We start from the raw sequence: 21,905 nt of genomic DNA, 5'->3' as shown, positions 1-21,905 counted from the left end.
AGAGAGGCAGGGAAGAGAGAGAAAAGAGAGGCAGGGAGGGAAAAGAGAGGCAGGGAGGGAAAAGAGAGAGAGGGAGGGAAAAGAGAGAGAGAGGCAGGGAAAAGAGAGAGAGAGGCAGGGAAAAGAGAGAAAAGAGAAAAGAGAGGAAGGGAAAAGAGAGAAAAGAGAGGCAGGGAAAAGAGAGAAAAGAGAGGCAGGGAAAAGAGAGAAAAGAGAGGCAGGGAAAGGAGGGAAAGAGAGGGAGGGAAAAGAGCGAAAGAGAGGGAGGGAAAAGAGCGAAAGAGAGGGAGGGAAAAGAGCGAAAGAGAGGGAGGGAAAAGAGCGAAAGAGAGGGAGGGAAAAGAGCGAAAGAGAGGGAGGGAAAAGAGCGAAAGAGAGGGAGGGAAAAGAGAGAGAGAGAGAGAGGGAGGGAAAAGAGAGAAAGAGGGGAAGGGAAAAAGAGAGAGGGAGGTAAAAGAGAGAGGGAGGTAAAAGAGAGAGGGAGGTAAAAGAGAGAGGGAGGGAAGAGAGGGGGGGAAAAGAGAGAGGGAAAAGAGAGAGAGGGAGGGAAGAGAGAGAGGGAGGGAAAAGAGAGAGAGCGCGAGGGGAATGAGAGAGAGGGAGGGAAAAGAGAGAGAGGGAGGGAAAAGAGAGAGAGGGGGGAAAGAGAGAGAGGGGGGAAAGAGAGAGGGGGGAAAGAGAGAGAGAGGGAGGTAGAGAGAGGGAGGTAAAAGAGGAAGGTAAAAGAGAGGGAGGGAAAGAGAGAGAGAGGGAGGTAAAAGAGAGAGAGAGGGAGGTAAAAGAGAGAGGGAGGTAAAAGAGAGAGAGGGAAAAGAGAAAGGGAGGGAAAAGAGAAAGGGAGGGAAAAGAGAAAGGGAGGGAAAAAGAGAAAGGGAGGGAAAAAGAGAAAGGGAAGGAAAAAGATAAAGGGAGGGAAAAAGAGCGGGAGGGAAAAGAGAGCGGGAGGGAAAAGAGAGCGGGAGGGAAAAGAGAGCGGGAGGGAAAAGAGAGGGATAAGAGGGGGGAGAGAAGAGGAGGAAGAGGGGAGGGGGAGAAAAGAGGTGGGAGAAGAGAGTGGGGGGAGAGAAGAGGGGAGGAGAAAGAGGGGGGGAGAAGAGGGGGGAAAGAAGAGAGGGGGGGAGAGAGGTGCTCTGTCACCAACTTGTTCCACTCTGTGACTTGTGGTGCAGGTGACAGAGTGCAGACAGTTGGTCCCATGCAGCTGGACAGGTGATAGAGCAGAGCGGTGACATGCTCTGCTCTGACACATGCGGTGCTGCATGTCACCAGCTTGTCAGTGTCTTGCTGTGTCCTGTAGTGCTGGTGGGAGGAGCACATGATCACCCTGCCCGACACCGCCCGTTCTCCTGACACCGCAGCAGAGCGGGCGGGTGGAGAGTGAGATCAGTATTTACGTGACCAGGGGGGATTTCAGATGAAGAACCCCCCCTGTACTCCACACAGGCGCCCCGTGCCTCACCATCTGCCGGACGCTAAGCTGTCTTCACCGCTCCACACTGGCGCCCTCCGGATCCTCCCCTCGATGCTGGGCTGTGACGTGCGGTAGTCACCGCCCACAGCCCTATCAATCAATGTGAATGGTGCCAGCATCCTCTGACGTAACCGTCAAGTTTGAGAGCCCGGAACTTGACGGAACGTAAGAGGATACTAGCAGCCGCAGCACCAGGGGGTCATGTGACCGGCACTGAGCGTGCAGGATAGCGCCGCTCAGTGCCAGAAGTGCAAATAGAAGGCAATGCAGAAAACGCCTATAATGGTAAGGTACATTCATAGAGAAAATAAAAAAAATGGGTGAACCACCCCTTTAAGTATTTTCTATTTGCAGATTTCATCCAACCTAATGAATGTTAAAAATCTGCACTAGAAACGTGAGGAAAAGATGCACTGAAAACATAGCAAAACCGAACACTTTTCTTGCCAGGAGATGCATAAATTTCTGCACCAAATTCTAACTGTGTGCACATATCCGAAGAGGCACTCACTTATCAGTAACTGTTTCTTGTTAAAAGTGCATTTTATAGTGCAAAAAAATACAGTAATTACTAAAATAATATTCCTTTCTCATTTAATTATACAGTCTTATTTTTTATTGTACAATTTGTCAAAATATATAATTTCTACCTGTGTAAGTTATTTTTGATGGTAAACAAAATATGATTTTCCAATAATTCAGATTTATAAATTTAGGTAGGAGTATGGCTTCTCCCCTGTGTGAACTCTCAGGTATAGGGCTCTTTCCATCTGCGAGTGCAATCCGATAAAAAAAAAAATCGGATTGCACTCGCACAAGTGTTAATCAATGAAGCAGTTTCCTCTGTCTTGTTTTTTCTCCACACGAATCATGCTCTCGGTGCAATTGCAGCATGCTGCAGTTTGCACAGAGTCTCGGCTTACGCGTGTGTAAAATCGCACTGCACTCACATGTTATGCGGCTGCAGTGCGGTGCACGCAGAGACAGACAAGAGGAGAAAGTGCTCCCTCCATCTTCTCCGATCCTGTGATGCGATCGCAAGATCGCGTAACAGTTGCATGACCCTCGGCTGACACCCGCAACAGAGGGTCATTAGCATATGGCTTCCGATGCTCCCTCATCGGAAGCGGTACAGAAGTGGAAATGAGCTCATATAATAAGATCCGATTTCTGGATAAAATATTTGCCTCATTCTGATTATGAAAAAGTCTTCTCCCCTGCATGAATTCTGTGGTGTTCAACAAGATATGATTTACGTGCAAAACATTTCCCACATTCTGAACATGAAAAAGGCTTCTCCCCTGTGTGAATTGTCTGGTGTGCAACAAGATTTGATTTCTGTACAAAGCATTTCCCACATTGTGAACAAGAAAATGGCTTCTCCCCTGTGTGAGTTGTCTGGTGTGCAATAAAACCTGATTTCTGTACAAAGCATTTCCCACATTCTGAACATGAAAAAGGCTTCTTCCCTGTGTGAATTGCCTGGTGTCTAACAAGACTTGATTTCTGTACAAAGCATTTCCCACATTCTGAACATGAATAAGGCTTCTCCCCTGTGTGAGTTCTCTGATGTGTAACAAGAATTGATTTACGTGCAAAACATTTTCCACATTCTGAACATGAAAAAGGTTTCTCCCCAGTGTGAATTGTTTGGTGTTTAACAAGATTAGTTTTATGTCTAAAACATTTCCCACATTCTGAACATGAAAAAGGCTTCTCCCCTGTGTGAATTCTATGGTGGTCAACAAGAATATGTTTATGTCCAAAACATTTCCCACATTCTGAACAAGAAAAAGGCTTCTCCCCTGTCTGACGTCTCTTGTGTGTATCAAGAGTGGATCTCTGAACAAAACATTTCTCACATTCTGAACATGAAAAAGTCTTCTCCCCTGTATGAATTCTCTCATGTTCAACAAGGTTTGATTTACATCCAAAACATTTCCCACATTTTGAACATGAATATGGCTTTTTCCCATTATGAATTCTCTCATGCCTAACAAGAACTGATTTCTGGTTAAAGTATCTCCCACACTTGGAACAAGAAAATCTCTTCTTGGTGTGCATTTTTCTATGTTTAACATGTTCTGAATGTGAAATTTTCTTCATGGCTTTAAGACCAGTTTGTTTTTTAATGCCTCTTTTGTGACTTCTCTTTTTCTTAGTACTGTGTAATGATTCAGAAGAGAGGACCTGTTTCAGAGGATTAGATAGATCTTTGCTGTCAAGGGATGATGGAATATTTGGAGTAACAGCATTCACTTCATTTGTATGCTGTATGATCTCAAGGTCATCTGATTTAAAAATTGAGGATGTGAGTTGTCCCTCTGATGTCTTCTCACGGTTATCTGCCAAATATAAAACCAATTATTATTTTTAAACAAAGTATCCTTAACATTTATATTTTGAGCATTTCTACTTAACTTTCTGTACAACATATTTTTTTAGATTTTTTCCAACACCGACATTACAGAAAAATACTTCCAATTTATGGGGGGAATCTACTTAACTTTCCATTTCTATTAACATCTTATGTAGCACAATTGAATTCATTATGACAGATCTATTCTTTTACACAATGTTTTCAAGTTGTATTTTGCCTTTTCTTAATTTTCATTTTGCCTTATGAACTGATACATTATTTTTTTTCGCTTGTATATATTGTACATTTTTTTTTATTTTTTTTGTATATTTATTGTATATAAATTATGCCTTTTTTAGTAACCCTGTGATCAAGGCCTCTAGGGCTAAAACATCAGAGACTGTTGTTCTTGTTCACAATTTCACAAATAAAGATTGCATTTAAAAAGATTTTTGCTCAAAATTTGTGTGTGCAGTGATTTTCTGTGACTTGGGTCTGGTCTTTTTTTGAGCTATTCACTTGCACCTAGTCATCCCCATCTGTGTGCATGCCATTTACGGACTTTATTCACTATGACAATGACAACTTACAGTCTAAGGCCTGTTTCACACGTCAGTGAAAAACAGACGTTTTTCGCTGACGTGTTAAAAACGCATATGGCCCTCCGTGTGCCATGATTCACGTCACAAGTGGGTTGTCCATGTGCAATCCGTCATCCATACGCCGTGATACGTGATTGCACATGGAGATAAACTCACCTGTCCCTGCTCCTGCAGTCCATGGTGCTGAACTCTTCAGCTCTGCTGCTCTGCTGTGTTTCCGCCCCCACTGTAGCTACTTCCCGTTTGGCTGTGGCTGCATAAATGAATATGCATGCCAGTAATTAGCCGACTCTGAAGCAGCAGCCAGCAGAGGCCGGAGACAGCGTCGCTGGAGAAGGAGAGTTAAAAATGCTTTTTATTTTCAATGTCCGTCTTTTTCTGGGACGTGTTTCATGGATCACACCATAGTGTTGTCCGTGGGACATCAGTGATGCCAAAAAAACTGGACATGTTTCCGTGTGGAGCACATGGACACGCATGTACGCCGCATGGAAACACTGTCAGTGAAAAATCAATGATGTATAAGCAGACTCATTGATTATGGGTCTGTGTATGTCAGTGATTCTGGTACGTATAAAAACTGTCACATACGAACCAGAATCACTGACGTGTGAAACAGGCCTTAAGGTCCAGTCACACTAAGAAACTTACCAGCGATCCCAACAACGATAGGGATCGCTGCTAAGTTGCTAGGAGGTTGCTGGTGAGATGTCACACTGCGACGCTCCAGCGATCCCACCAGCAACCTGACCTGGCAGATCGCTGGAGCGTCGCTACACAAGTTGCTGGTGAGCTCACCAGCAACCAGTGACCAGCCCCCAGCGCCACGTGGAAGATGCTGCGCTTGGTAACTAAGGTAAATATCGGGTAACCAACCCGATATTTACCTTGGTTACCACCGCACGGAGCTACACGTGCAGAGAGCAGGGAGCAGCGCACACTGAGCGCTGGCTCCTTGCTCTCCTAGTTACAGCACACATCGGGTTAATTACCCGATGTGTGCTAAAGCTAAATGTGCACAGAGCAGGGAGCAGCGCACACTGCTTAGCGCTGGCTCCTTGCTCTCCTAGTTACAGCACACATCGGGTTAATTAACCCGATGTGTGCTGCAGCTAAATGTGCACAGAGCAGGGAGCAGCGCACACCGCTTAGCGCTGGCTCCTTGCTCTCCTAGTTACAGCACACATCGGGTTAATTAACCCGATGTGTGCTGCAGCTACATGTGCACAGAGCAGGAGCCGGCTCTGACAGTGAGAGCGGAGGAGGCTGGTAACAAAGGTAAATATCGGGTAACCAAGGACAGGGCTTCTTGGTTACCCGATGTTTACATTGGTTACCAGCCTCCGCAGAAGCCGGCTCCTGCTGCCTGCACATTTAGTTGTTGCTGTCTCGCTGTCACACACAGCGATCTGTGCCTCACAGCAGGACAGCAACAACTAAAAAATGGCCCAGGACATTCAGCAACAACCAACGACCTCACAGCAGGTGCCAGGTTGTTGCTGGATGTCACACACAGCAACATCGCTAGCAACGTCACAAAAGTTGTTCGTTAGCAGCGATGTTGCTAGCGATGTTGCTTAGTGTGACGGGGCCTTAACAGAAGATCTCATAAGATGAACCAGTAGAGAGTGGTGTCCAACTGTTTGTTCATTATGCAAGAGGGTTTCCCCTTTATTAGTGGCTTAGAGGCTTTTGAAAAGCAAGATAATTTATATAAACCAATCCAGCAAAATCCACTCTCCCAAAGTCAAGTGCAGTGTGCCCAAACCACATTTAGCATCCATGAATTTGGCATTGCTGTAGTGAGAAAAACCCACTGAATTTACGTTGTTCAAAAAAAAAATTCCAGCTTCTAAAATTCCAAAAGTTTATTAAAAATATGGATAATAAAATCATGATGAAAGCTTTTAAACATTTGGAATTTAGAACTGGAATTTTTTCTTCATTTCTGGATATTCACATTTGGTTCAACGGAGATTACTTGCTTCAATTGAGTCGGTAGGTGAGCTGGATTTTCTCTTCCTTTACCCATTGTTGAATTTACGGTGTGCCTGTCTCCTGGAGCACAATATGGGCAATATGTGTTGGGTAATAAAATGGCAAATTTGCAATTTTCACTCTCCAACATTTACTGCATGCTAATTTCCAGAAACTGTGTGTGGAGTCAAAAGAGTCACTACTCCTATAGAAGAATTCACTAAAGGTTACAAATTATACAAGAAAGTCACTTACGGGGTTTTCCTCTGCTTTGGTTTTCTGCCATTTTGTCACATTCATTAAATGGAGTGTCCCATCTCCTTTGGGATCTGCTCCCGTGATGTCAGTTGTTACCACCAGGCACCGCCTACTTTATTCGGGCGGTGCTGGTGTTGAAGAATACATCGGAAACAGAAGCTCTGGACGGTGTAGGTTCTAACCAACCTTAAAGATTAGGGTGGCAGGGACCAGTAATGTCACTCAGTCTGGCAGTATGGGTGTGTTCTCCTCTAGCATTGTTCTTCTTTGGTACTGTCCTCTGTGCTCAGCTCTTGGCTGTTATCCCAGCCTGTTTACTGGCTACTCTTGCATCTTCTGACACAGCTACCTGAATATCCTTCTTGCCGTCTCACACCACTGAAGAGCAACTAATTCCGTGGCTAACTCCCATGGTAGTGCTCCCTGTTTAAGCCCAGATCCATGAATAGGGGTTAAAGGGTGAAGGGCAAGGCAATCACTGGGGTCCTGGAAAGTGGATTAGATATTAGATACCATTATGGCAGACTTCTTTTCCGGGTGTTCACTCGCCGGCTTCAGACGCGCATTGTGCATGCGCAGTGCGCATCTGAAACTGACAAGGAGAACCCGGAAGAGAAGCCTGCCACAATGGTAAGTATAAACGTGCGCAGGATAGAATGAGCGACGGAGACGGCGCTCATGTGACTCCATGGTATCACGCCCACAGGGGCGTGGTACCACGGAAAGTATGCAGACGTCCATAGGGCAAGGCGCCGCCCATGTGGCCAGCGTCTCTCTAATTTGCATAGGAAATATGAAGGTAATAAAACGTTTCTTATTACTTTCATATTATACAATTTTACAACACAAGGATGGGTAGGGAGGTGTAGTTAGGGCACACATGCGTCTGCTGATAGGTCAGAACGCATATTCTAGGTGACAGGTTCCCTTTAAACAGTTGCCTCACACAGCCGAGATTGCCAGACTTCCCCCACAGACGCAGAAGTTTAACCACTTAACGACTGCGGGCAGTAATATTACGTCCTAAGCGGTCATAGTCTGATCCCTCCGACTGCTGCCGGCAGGGATCCGCGCACATGTCAGCTGAGATGTGTGCCTAGCAGGCACGAGTGTAATCACGTTCTGCCCGTGCCTGTTAACCCTTTAAATGGTGCTGTCAAAATGTGACAGACACTTTATTCCCGGCGCGGTAAATCTGTACTTACCGGCCGCCATCGGCGTCGCAGTGACGTGATCACTGTGAGACGATGGTTGTCATGGTAGCACAGGGTCATTTGATGACTTCTGTAGCTAGCATGAGTCACTTCCTCTTTCATCTGACCACTTGCTGCCAGTGACAAGAGGTGAGCCTTTCTGCTCATCTCAGCTGTGTAGCTTTGATCAACAGAAAAGAATGAGCGATCACACTGCTGATCCTTATAGTCCGCAAGGTAGACTAGTAAAGAAAAAAAAAAAAAAGAAGTTCAAATCAGCCCCCTTTCGCCCCATTGAAAAAGGGGGGGGTAAAAAAAAAAAAAAAATACACATATTTGGTATCGCCGAGTTCAGAAAGGCCCAATCTATCAAAATTTAAAATCAATTAATCTGATTGGTAAACTGAGTACTGGCAAAAAAATCCAAACGTCAAAATTACGTTTTTTGGTCGCCACAAGTTTTGCGCAAAATGCAATAACAGGCAATCAAAACGTAGCATCTGCGCAATAATTGAACCATTAAAAAAATCAGCACAAGACACAAAAAATAAGCAGTAACTGAGCCACAGATCCCAAAAAATGAGAACACTACGTGTTGCGGAAAATGGCACAAAAGTGTGCCACTTTTTTGGGACAAACTTCTGATTTTTTTTTAAACCTCTAAGATAAAAGTAAACCTATATATGTTAGGTGTCTACGAACTCGTACTGATCTGAGTTAACACACCGATACATCAGTTTTACCATATAGTGAACATGGTGAATAAAATATCTCAAAAACAATCATGCAATTGCACAATTTTTTGCCATTTTTCAGTACACTATATATTAAAACGTATGGTTTTAATGAAAAATACAACTCATCCTGCAAAAAACAAGCGCTCATATGGCAAGGTTGACAGAAAAATCAAAAAGTTACAGCTCTGGGGGGGCGTGGCCTGGACACAGAGCAGAGAGGACGCACGTTAGTTCGACTCCTGTACACATTGCCGGTTTACTGGATTCTGTGACCCTCCTGGATTTGAAATCTGCATCTAGTGACAGCTAGAAGACCTCTGGCTGACATGAGACACCGAGTGGGAACGTCAGCTGAACGGGAGGAAGAGGAGGAACGCTCGTGTTACTCACCCCGTGAAAGCCTGGTCTCCTGGAAAGTACATGTGGAGGAGGGAAAGTCCCGGAGTGTAATTGTGGTGAGCAGAGCCCCTGCAGAGAACAATACAATACATCTGAGGAGGGGGGCAAGCAGGTGCCCTGAGTGCAGCAGTGAGGAGCGACAGTTCTGATTCCCTGAGCGGGGCTGAAAAGAAGCTGTAGCACGGCCACACACTGGCCTAGCCTGGAGGCCCTGACATTGCCTCGTAGCGGTATATAGTGGGGACATTCCGGTTCCCTTCCCCTAGACACAGGAGTGGAGAAGAGAGGGGGGGGGGGTTCGGGACAGAGCTTCAGAGAAGTTACTCAGAGCCCGCCTTTTTTTTATATCTACAACTCCTCGCTCCCTGTGTACCACTCTATCGCCACCTGGTGGTCACTGTGACATTAGCCTGTTGCAAGGGGAGCACAGGAGGGAGATGTGCGTCCCTGCATAATGTCTGCATAGAGGGGGAGGCCTGCCCTACCGTCCGTATAGAGGACATAAGTAGACAGCTACAATTTTAATAGCATCATACCAATAAGCTATATTGGAAGGAGACATTATACTCTGCACTGTTTGGGTGACAATCTGGCTGGGCTGAGAAGGAGAAGAGGACCAGGCTGGTCATACAGATTACGAAGCGGACAGCCATTTGTGACCCCCTTAGACAAGTTTCTTACTAAGAGAGACTGTGCTGTGGAAGATCCTATGCCACCAAAGTCACAAAGACAATCAACCCATAAAGGCAGTCAGGCGAAAAATAAAACAGCGTGGGCAGATCTATTGTATATAGACTAAAGGGTACTTTACACGCTGCGATATCGGGACAGATATCACTAGTGAGCGTACCCGCCCCCATCGATTGTGCGTCACGGGCAAATTGCTGCCCATGGCGCACAACATCGCTAAGACCAGTCACACGGACTTGCCTGCCTAACGACGTTACTGTTGCCTGTGAACCGCCTCCTTTCTAAGGGGGCGGTTCGTGCGGCATCACAGCGACGTCACACGGCAGCTGTCCAATAGCAGAGGAGGGGCGGAGATGAGCGGCTGGAACATGCCGCCCACCTCCTTCCTTTCTCATTGCTGGTGGACGGACGTAAGGAGATGTTCCTCGTTCCTGCGGTGTCACACATAGCGATGTGTGATGCCGCAGGAACGACGAACAACATCGCTACTCACCAGACAACGATATTTGGTTTTTGGACGACCTCTCCAACACCAACGATTTTTACCACTTTTGCGATCGTTGAAGGTCGCTCATACGTGTCACACACTGAGATGTTGCTAACGACGCCGGATGTGTATCACAAACACCGTGACCCTGATGATAAATCGTTAGCGATGTTGCAGCGTGTAAAGTACCCCTTAGACTCTACGCCCTCGCTGTCTGCTCTGGTGTTTCAACAGGAGGACGGGGGAGGGTCACGTGACTCCCCATCAGAGACTGAGTCAGGAGATATGGAGCATCACTCTGACCATAAAAACTTGAAAAAGTATCTGGATCTTCTTCCTACCAAAGAGGGCTTGAAATCCCTGATCTCAGAAGTGAAAGAAGCCTGTAGGTCAGAAATTAACTCAATTCGCCAGGATGTTAAGCTATTAGCGAATAGGGTGGACTCTGTGGAAAGGAATCACGATGTCACCAGACAATATATTATAAAACTACAGAAAAATGTGACTTCCTATGCCCAAGCTTTGAGTGACACTAACAAACACCTGGAAGACCTGGAAAACAGAGGCCGCCGTAATAATATTCGAGTGAGGGGTGTCCCGGACGCCACGGGCAATGAGGATGTCCATGCCATACTTGACACCATATTCAACACTGTGCTGGAACGCCCTGCAACTCATAGGATAAAATTGGACAGAGCACATAGAGCATTACACCCTAGGGGGCCCCAAAATCAATCCCGTGATATTATATGTTGTGTTCATGATTTCCAACTGAAAGAGTCCATCATGGCTAAAGCTCGCACCATGGAGAGAATTGAATATCAAGGGACTCGGATCCAATTATTTCCTAACCTATCTTGGATTACCCTACAGAAGAGAGACACCTACAGCCTCTCCTTGCCTCTTTAAAGGACAGAGGCATCTGGTATCAATGGGGGTTTCCGTTTGCTATCATAGCTTCCAAAGATGGTCATACTGCTGTGCTGCGTTCTACCCGGGATCTTCCGACCTTCTGCACCGACCTGGGATTCTCTCCTCCTTCCCTGGCAGACTGGGACTTAGAGCTACCAACCAACCCACCCGGTCCGGTCTGGCAACAGGTGGATTCCAGGGGGGGATCCCCCTCATCCCGGTCTAAGGCAAGACTAATTCCAAGTTGAGACAACTGTTCTCTGGGCACTGGAGCCCTCTGTCTGAAACTTTGATTTTGAACTGCAGCCCCTTTGGGGGTAGTGGGAAGTGTGCTCCATGCCCTCCCTTGTTTATTCTCGGGTCTCTGAATTGCCCTCTTTTTTATAAGTAGCTGTTCACATTCTCGTTATTAGTATATCTTGTTTATGATTCCTCATAATATTTGCATTGATTCGCTGTTAGGATGGTGGAAATTGACTACTCCCCTCTCTGTTAGTTTGAATTTAGTTTCTGGCACTAGCTGTGGTCGTAAAGTGTCCATAGCTGCCAACCCCCTTATAGGGTTAGAGTTACCCTGGTTCCTCCTAAAGAAGAGTCGGTAAAGGAGGTTAGGGATTAAGATATTGCTAAAGCTTTATATTATAGAAATGTTTTCTTCTTTAGCCCTGGCCGGGGAGGGTGGGGGTGAAGGTTTTTGCCTGGGGCATGGCTCTTTTCCGGTAACATTTATAACATTATCAGAGAGACCAGCTCCTCCAAAGTCTCAGAGAATTAGAAAATAGGATGACCCTTAATCCATCAATACGTACCCTCAGAGAAATAGTAAAACCCCGTGACCAACTGAAGGACCTAGCGGTCAATACAACAGAAAAATTACTACTTTATAGTAAGCATAAATACTATGACAAAGGAAATAAATCTCATTCCCTTTTAGCTCATCAACTTAGAGAGGATAGAGGGAACTCATCCGTTTATGCCTTAAGAGATGTGGGGGGGAATATCCTCTATGATCCTACTAAAGTTGCAAAGATCTTCCAGGATTATCTGTCTAAACTGTATCCCTTGCCTAGCTCCCTTCCGCAGACCCAGGAAAACAGAGGGAATTGATTCACTCTTTTCTCGAGCAGTGTAAGCTACCTACTCTTACTAGGAGTGCTATAGATACAGTGAATGAAGAAATCACGGGTGAAGAGGTGGGAGAGGTGCTTAAATTACTTCCTAATGGGAGGTCGCCGGGTCCAGACGGTCTGACGTACTTCTATTACAAGGCATTTGCGGATCGACTCACCCCCTATTTAGTTAAACTATTTAATGGTTTCCTCATGGGCTCCCCTATACCCACAAGTATGTTGCATTCATATATTACACTTATACACAAACCAGGGAAGGATGCTATGGAATGTGCCAATTACAGGCCTATAGCACTCCTTAATGCTGATTTAAAATTTTTTACTAAATGATTGGCCCTACGCCTTTCGGTCCTACTCCCTCACCTAATAAATAAAGACCAGGTGGGTTTTGTCCCATGTAGACAGGGAGGGGACAACACCAGGAAGATTATTGACTTAGTGGAGGTTGTCAATAAGACGGAGAACGAGGCACTCCTTCTCAGTTTGGATGCGGAGAAGGCGTTTGACTGTATGGGGTGGCCATTGATTTGAGACGTTGCGTCATTTTGGAATTTCGGGTGCATTTATAACTGCCCTGAAAAGTCTATATTCATGCCCCTTAGCTTCGGTCAAGCTTCCTTATGCCACATCACAACCGTTTCAGATACACAACGGCACTCGTCAAGGATGTCCGTTGTCCCCCTTTCTCTTTGTTATGTGCATTGAGCCATTGGCTGCTGCTATTCACATGGACCCTAATATCCGTGTGGTATTGGTGCGAAACAAAGAGTTTAACTTATCTTTATATGCAGATGATGTTTTATTGATATTGTCCCATCCACATATCACCCTTCCGAATTTGCATACTCTATTATTACAATTTGGAAGGCTGTCAGGGTATAAGGTCAATCAGAGCAAAACGGATATAATATTAATTATATTTAATATTCCGCAGGCGCGGGTGTCCTCTTTGCGAGAAAATTACAACTACAACAATACATCCTTGACTTACTTGGGGATACAACTAACATCTATATATATAATTGCCTTATTCTGTCTGTCTGTCTGTCTTGCTCCAAAATGACGTCATTACAGTGACAACCGTCGCAACAGCGCGTGCGCTAAAGAGCCTGCGACCAACGGCTCTGCTAAGGCTCCCTGCACATGTAACCAGGGTACACATCGGGTTACTAAACAAAGCACTTTGCTTAGTTACCTGATATTTACCCTGGCTACGTGTGCAAGGAGCCAGCGCTAAGCGGTGTACACTGGTAACCAAGGTAAATATCAGGTAACCAAGCAAAGCGCTTTGCTTAGTTACCCGATATTTACCCTGGCTACGTGTGCAGGGAGCCTAACTGAAAAGCCTGAACTACGGGCCGACAGGACGACGCCCGACACTTCCCCGCTCGGCTCTGCCCCCCGCATGTTTACATTGGACACACACACACCTGGATAGTCACCTGTCCCCAGCCATGCAGTCCTCGGCAGTAACGTCCTCAGCGCCATGGGCCCGCTTGGCTCCACCCACTGCGCACTCCGCCCCCCGCACACATTAGGCTGCTTTCACACTTGCGTTGTGAGGCATCCGTCACAGTGCGTTGTGTGATGCATGTGACGGATGCGTTGCAAATATTGTGCTAATAAAGTAACGGATTCCTGTAAAGGAACGTTTTGCGTTTTTTTTTTTTTGTTTTTTTTTTTAATGTTTCGCCGGGAAAAGGAGATTTGCGGTCGGGAGGAGAGAGAGAGGTAACCGCAAATCCCCTGAGTGATTGCAGTGAGCCGTGCGATCAGCGGTGCCGTCACTCAGGTGACCCGCGGCCACAGCTGCAGTCCTCCACCCGAGAGCTGTGTCCGCGGGTCACCTGAATGAAAGCACAGCTGATTGCGCGTTTCACTTCAGTTTCTGCGTGGCGCTGATAGCGAGCGGTCATGTTCTACTGACGCTCCTGTCAGCTTCATGTAGCAGACCTGAAAGCGTCGTGGGACCTCTGTGGATTATGTGGGACCTGGAGGGGTATTTGGGGGTTTAATAAAGTGGTGAAAGAGGGCTTTTTTTTTGTCTTTTATTCCAAATAAAGGATTTTTTCGGGTGTATGTGTTTATTTTCTTTAACTTACAGGTTAATGCAGGTGTGTAGACTGGCTCCTCTGTATCCCCCACACACGCTGCAGTGATGCCCCTGATCTAACTTCCCGACCACCCTGCTGGGCAGACGGTTCCTCCTTCTCTGAAACTTTCCCCTGGCTAGAGAATTGGGGACATGACCAGTTTTCGGGCCAGGAATCCAACCTCGGAGCCCTGTTTCCTACTACTCCTCTTCCTCCCATGCCACCTCGTCCATCATAGCGTGCAGTGTTTTTTTCAGCAGGCATAAAAATCAGTATAGTGATGCTGATTATGGTGTCATCAGCGCTAGCCATGTTGGTAAAGCATTCAAAGCAGCGCAACACGGCACTCAGGTCATGCATGGAGGCACAATCGTTGGTAGTGAAGTGGTGTTGGTCCACAGACCGATTCTGCCATGCATACTACAGCTGAAACTCCACTATTGCCTGCTCTGCTCGCACAGTCTCTCCACTATATGCAAAGTCGAGGAGGTGAGCGGGAAGGTCGAAAGGCAAGGAGCATTAGGATGAGCAAATCGAAAGTGCCCACACTTTCAGCAAAAGCTCTGATATAATGTGGGTACATTTTGAGGAAGCTCTGCACCACCAAATTCAGCACATGCACCAAGACCTAGTGGTGTCCGCAAACCACCAGGTAGGGCTTGAGGTTCATCGACAACAGCCACTCATCTGTATGTTGTTTTATGCCAGTCCATAACATCGGCGCGGTGTGTGGTTTGTCCCCCAGGCAGATGAGTTTAAGAACAACCTGCTGTCGTTTACTCCTGGCTGTACTAAAGTTTGTGCCGCAGGTTTTACTGTGACTAGATGTGGAGGAAGCGGAGTAGGAGGAGGTAACACTGACTGACAAGTGTCCAGCAATCCAAGGTGGTGGTAGGACATGCGCTTGAACACCTTGCGCCTCATGCCCAAACTCCAATATGTTTACCCAGTGTGCAGTTAGAAAGATATACCATCTCTACCTGTGCTTACATGATGCAGTGCTGTAACAGATTTTGGATGAATTGCACCTATCACTCTCCCTCACTCCAATAGTATCCTGTCCCTACGTTAGTCAAAGCAAACTAGCTGCACGACCCCAGTTCCAGCCTTTATACAGACCGAGTCACTGGGTGTGCTGGCCAATCAAAGCCATTCCAATTCTGCCGTCTAGTTCTGGGCTGATTCCTGACCTTTCTCAGTATCATTCTTACTTCACGAGGCGACATCTTGCATGTGGCCCCAGACCGAGTAAAATTGACAGTCATCTTCTGTTTCTTCCATTTTCTAATAATTGCTCGAATAGTTGTTGCCTTCTCACCAAACTGCTTGCCTATTGTCCTGTAACCCATCCCGGCCTTGTGAAGGTTTACAATTTTGCTCATTTGTAATTAGACAGCTCTTTGGGCTTGGCCATTGTGGAGAGGTTGGAGTGTGATTGATTGTGTAGACAGGTGTCTTTTATACAGGTAACAGGTTGAAACAGGTGCAATTAATACAGGAACTGAGTGCAGACTAGAAGGGCTTCTTAAAATAAAATAAAATGAAGAGGTCTGTAAGCCAAAATTCTTGCTGGTTGGTAGTTAATCGAGGTTAAAAGAAATTAAAAAGTCAGGATAAAGTGAAAATCTGTTGTTATTGTACAGAAATTCAAATTTGACTCTCTCCACATTTAAAGTTGATGATCAGAAATGCAAAGTTTTGCAGAAATTCTGGACCTGTCCTTGTAGGGACCATATGAGCACATTCAGAAGCACAAAAGCTCTATAGAAGAAGGGCTTTCAGTGCCCAAAGTAATTTGACTAATTCCAAGTTGAAGAGAATGTTGTGGTCTAGTGACAAAATGGTGATCAGATGACTATGATATGAATGGACTACACTACCGATAAAGCAGCCACAGCTGGTGACTGAGAAGAATCTGTGTCTTCTCTGCATTTCGTGGTTACTCCTCACCTGGGTAGTTATATGTAGGAATCTCCTCTTTACACCACTCATCACCCCTCACATATGTCTCTGTAGTATTAATATGGGTCAGATCTTCACCCTGAAACAAATATTGTAGAAGTCACAGACAGATGGAGAAGTCACATCTATGATCAGCTCTAATCCTGCCATCTCCACCGTTCCCATTACACAAGTATAAAACATCTAATACTGGTGGATAAAACAAGACTGAACACAAGACCTTCACAACTGTCTATACATAGAAGGAAATAATTATTTGATCCCTTGCTGATTTTGTAAGTTTGCCACTGACAAAGACATGAACAGTCTATAGTTTTAAGGGTAGGTTAATTTTAACAGTGAGCTAAAATATCAAAAATAAAATCCAGAAAATCACATTGTATCAATTATATAAATGTATTTGCATTTTGCAGAGAGAAATAAGTATTTGATCCCCCTACCAACCATTAAAAGTTCTGGCTCCTACAAACCACTTAGACCAGAGGACTCAAACATGCATCCCGCACGCGGTCCTTGAGACTGCTTCTTGTGGCCCACAGACACCTAGACCTCATGATGATTGCAGCCCAGTACATACACGGGGCCGCCGCAGTCAGCATTTTCCTTCCAGCGAGTGTCATTTGCGGCACCGTGCAGAGAAGCACGCCTCTACACAGCTTTACGAATGAAAAACCAAGGGGAAAAAATTGTGGACGTATACCCTGCTGTAACTGAATAAAAGCATAGTGCATATAAACATTGGGTACTTAGTAAACACTGTTTTTGATTAAAAAAAAAGCATAAGGCCGTCCCACCAGTGACCAGGTGTACCCAGTTGGGATAGTACCTACACTCTCTAATATTAAAACCATACCATGGGTCAAAATAGGCCTCAATGTGAATAAGGGCAGAGATTGACTGGGTCCCAACAGGACACACAGCCATGGGATGCATAGAATGAAATGCCCAGCTCACTGAGCGGGAGGACCAGTAGAAAAACACTGATGGCGGCGGCCTCGTGTATGTATTGGGCAGCGATCGTCACAGGGTCTAGGTGCCTGCTAAGTTGCAAGCAAGTAAGAACAACACAGAGCGAACGAAGAAAAAGTGAATTTTTTTTTTAATGTGAATAACGTCATAATGGGATATTACTACAGGATGGGACAATATGGGCACATTAGTACAAGGGGGCAATATGGGCACATTACCACAGGGGGACAATATGGGCACATTACTACAAAGGTGTAATATGAGCACATTACTACAAGGGAGCAATATGGGCACATTACTACAGGGCACAATATGGGCACATTACTACAAGGGGACAATATGGGCACATTACTACAAGATGGTGACGTAATGGGCACATTACTACAAAGGGGTAATATGGGCACATTACTACAAAGGGGTAATATGGGCAAATTAGTACAGGATGGGGACATTACTAAAAGATGAGGACCAGGATGGAAATATAACTACAATATGATGGCCAAAATTACTATATGGTGGTAATTGTAAAACAACATTACTTACAAGAAGGGGATAAAATGTAAAAACAATAATAAAAAATAAATAAATAAGGAATTATTTTTTTTTACTATAAAAAGTACATTTAATATATAAACTGAAATAGAAAAAGTACACATTTATTATAATAAACAAGCGAAAAATGTTAAAAAAACGTTATCCAAAAGGTGTATATAAAAAAATATGCGATCACTAGAAAGGTAACTGGGTCTAGCAAAGAATGCACCCTCTAAATTATTTTTTTTTTATGTGCGGCCCTTATACTTAGCCGAGTTTGAGACCCCTCACTTAGACGCTCGTAATCAACTCATTACCTGCATTAACCTCTTAAGGACAAAGCCAGTTTTGTACTTAATGACCAGGCCAAATTTTACACTTCTGACCAGTGTCACTTTATGAGGTTATAACTCTGGAACGCTTCAACGGATCCCGGTGATTCCGATTTTTCGTGACATATTGTACTTCATGTAATATTTTTTGCTTTTGTGAAAAAAATCTGAAATTTGATGAAAATTTTGCAATTTTCAAGCATTTATTTTTTTATGCCCTTAAACCAAAGAGTTATGTCATACAAAATAGTTAATAAATTATATTTCCCACATGTCTACTTTACACCAGCGCAATTTTTGAAACAAATTTTTGTGGGGTTTGGAAGTTAGAATGGTTGAAAGTTCATCAGCATTTTCCCAACAAAATTTACAAAATAATTTTTTTAGGGACCATATCACAATTGAAGTGACTTTGAAAGGCCTAGGTGTCAGAAAATACCCAAAGGTGACACCATTCTAAAAACTGCACCCCTCAAACTGCTCAAAAAGTCACCCAAGAAGTTTACTAACCCTTTAGGTGCTTCACAGGAACTAAAGCGATATGGAATGAAAAAAAAATATAAAAATTATCATTTTACCTAAAAATGTTGCTCTAGCCTCAATTTATTCACTAAACGTATTCTAAAAGAAGAAATAAGACAACAAAATGGACCCCAAAATTTGTTACCCAGTTTCTTCTGAGCGCGCTAATACCCCACATGTGGTCAGATACCTCTGTTTAGACAAATGGGAGGACCCGGAACAGAAGGAGCAATACAGTATTTGAATTTTGGAACACAAATTTGGCTGAAATAGATTGTGGGCACCATTTTGTATTTGTAGAGCCCCAAAAGGTACATAAACAGCAGAAACCTCCCACAAGTGAAACCATTTTGGAAACTAGACCCCTCAAAGAATTTATTTAGATGTTTGGTGAGAACTCTGAACCCACGGGGGGCTTCACAGAATTTTACAGTGTTGAGCCGTGAAAATAAAAAAAAATACATTTTTACCACAAAATTGTTACTTTAAATAGGTAGGGTTTTTTTCACAAGGGTACCAGGAAAAAATGCACCATAAAATATATTGTACAATTTCTTCTGAGTACGCTAATACCTCATATGTGGTGGAAATCAACTGTTTGAGCGCGCGACAAGGCTCGAAAGGGAAGGAGCACCATTTGACTGCAAAACTGGCTGGAAACATTAGCAGACGCCATGTTGCAATTGGAGAGCCCCTAAGGTGCCTAAACAGTGGAGGTCCCCCAAAAGTGATCCCATTTTGGAAACTAGACCCCTCAAGGATTTTATTCAAGGGTATAGTGAGCATTTTGAATCCACAGGTACTTAATAAAAATGTTGCTGTAGCAAAATTTCTCACTTTTAGGTCTACAGAGATGTGAGTGTTGTCCATGGGAGAACGCAGCTGCCCGTGCCCGGGCCACTGTGGACTTTAGCTCTATTCTTCTCACGGAGAACACTCTACTCTCTGCAGCATAAATTGACATGCTGAGGCTCAGGAACCCACGCTGAATGTCAGTTGATGCCGCAGAGAAAAGAAGCACAGTGGACACAGGATTTCCAAAAATCCTTCCACTGCGCTTGTATTGTACTTGCACTGCGTTATAGACACAGCAAAAACACTCTGCGTCTAAAACGCTGCAAATCCTGATCGTGGGCACACAGCCTAAAAGCTAGAATGGATGGATAGATAGACAAATGTCAAACACATATATAAGGTTCCACCCACCTGCATATTCTAAACTGGCACCCTTTAGTGACTTCCATGTGGCACTAAAGGGTGTTTAGCCTTGTATTTAGCTAAAAAATAATTTTAAAAAAAAAGACGTGGGGTCCCCCCCCTTTTTTTGATAGCCAGCTAGGGTAAAGCAGACGGCTACAGCCTGAAGACCACAGCTGGCAGCTTCACCTTGGCTGGTAATCCAAAATGGATGTCACCTCAGGCTGTTTTTTTTTAATTTATAAATAATTAAAAAAATACAAAACAAAAAAAACGTGGAGTCACCACCAAATTGAATTATCAGCCAAGGTAAAGCGGACAGCCTAAAATATTGGTCCGCAGCCACTCCAGAATTGGCATATCCATTAGATGCACCAATCCTGGCACTTCACCCCAGCTCACCCCATTTGCCCTGGTGCGGTGGCAAACGGGGTAATATATGGGGTTGATACCAACTGTAATGTCACCTGGCATCAAGCCCAGAGGTGTGATGTAACGGAATCTAACAGATACCCGACTTTTCTGTCGCATGTGACATGTCACACACGACAGAAATGAGAGGAGGATGAATGCGTCCGGCGCGCTGGTTGTGCACGACGCCATCTTGAAAGATCGTGAGGGGTTGGGGGGGCACTTTGGCGACACCGAGGGACCGGAGGGGACCCGGGAAGATTTATCTTCCATCTGACATGTTTGATCATGCCAGATGGGAGAGAAATGATTTTTTCCGGCGCTATCCTTTACTTTAACATGATCATCGGTATACGGTGTAAACCGATGATCCTGTGACAGGGGACCGGAAAAAACAGCCCGGATCGTGATCTCCAGGATCTCCGCTACCCCCGGTAGCAGAAACCCCGGAGATTTTCAGACGCTGGGGGGCGCTATCCATATTTTTTTTACCTCCGTTTTAAAACGGCGATCTCGCATAAGTAGCCTTTACTACCGCATTTTAATACGTACGGTGGTCGTAAAGAGATTAAAGACAGCTGTCTTAAATCGTTGCCTGTATAAAAGACTCCTGTCCACAGACTCAATCAGTCAGGCTCTAATCTCTACAACATGGTCAAGACCAAAGAGCTTTCTAAGGATGTCAGTGACAAGATCATAGACCTGCACAAGGCTGGAATGGGCTACAAAACCATAAGTAAGACGCTGGGTGAGGAGAAGACAACTGGTTGTGTAATAGTAAGAAAATGCAAGAAATAGAAAATGAGTGTCAATCGACATCCATCTGGGGCTCCATGCAAGATCTCACCTCGCGGCGTATTCAGGATCATGAGGAAGGTAAAAGATCAGACTAAATCTACACAGGGGAAACTTGTTAATGATCTCAAGGCAGTTGTGACCACTGTCACCAAGAAAACCATTGGTAACACATTACGCCGTAATGGATTAAAATCCTGCAGTCACCACAAAGTCCCACTGCTCAAGAAGACCCATGTGCAGTCAGCCCAAATGAAGTTTGCCAATGAGCACTTGGATGATTTTGAGAGTGATTGGGAGAAGGTGCTGTGGTCAGATGAGACAAAAATTTAGCTCTTGGGCCTTAACTCAATTCGCTGTGTTTCAAGGAAGAGAAATGCTGCCTAGACCCAAAGAACACAATCCCCACTGTCAAGCATGGAGGTGGTAACATTATATTTTGGGGGTGTTTCTCTGCTAAAGGCACAAGACTACTTCACCGCATCTATGGGACAATGGATGAAGCCACATACCGTAAAATCCTTAGTGACAACCTTCTTTCCTCTGCCAGGACATTAAAAATGGGTCGTGGCTGGGTCTTCCAGCATGACAATGACCCAAAACATACAGCAAAGGCAACAAAGGAGTAGCTCAAAAAGAAGCACATTAAGGTCATGGAGTGGCCTAGCCAGTCTCCAGACCTGAATCTCATATAAAACTTATGGAAGGAGCTGAAGCTCAGAGTTGCCAAGCTCAAAATCTTAATGACTTAGAGATGATCTGCAAAGAGGGGTGGACTAAAATTCCTCCTGACGTGCGCAAACCTCATCATCAACTACAAAAAATGTCTGACTGCTGTATTTGCAAACAAGGGTTTTTTCCACCAAGTATTAAGT

The 21,905-nt window shown here is 44.7% G+C and overlaps 1 protein-coding gene across 1 annotated transcript in view; it reads right to left on the bottom strand.

Moving 5' to 3' along the window:
* Nucleotides 1-676: 676 nt before the first annotated feature.
* LOC142312245 (uncharacterized) overlaps nt 677-21,905 on the bottom strand; it is a 202,970-nt gene continuing 181,741 nt past the window's right edge. Inside the window, exon 9 of the mRNA XM_075351168.1 lies at nt 677-3,420. Coding sequence (XP_075207283.1) covers nt 2,669-3,420 — 752 coding nt within the window. The 3' untranslated portion in view covers nt 677-2,668. The remainder of the gene's footprint in view (nt 3,421-21,905) is intronic.

This window comes from Anomaloglossus baeobatrachus, chromosome 5, assembly GCF_048569485.1.
Source record: "Anomaloglossus baeobatrachus isolate aAnoBae1 chromosome 5, aAnoBae1.hap1, whole genome shotgun sequence".
NCBI classification, from domain to species: domain Eukaryota; kingdom Metazoa; phylum Chordata; class Amphibia; order Anura; family Aromobatidae; genus Anomaloglossus; species Anomaloglossus baeobatrachus.
Note: the sequence above shows the minus strand (reverse complement) of the source record. Positions and strands in the feature narration are given on the sequence as shown.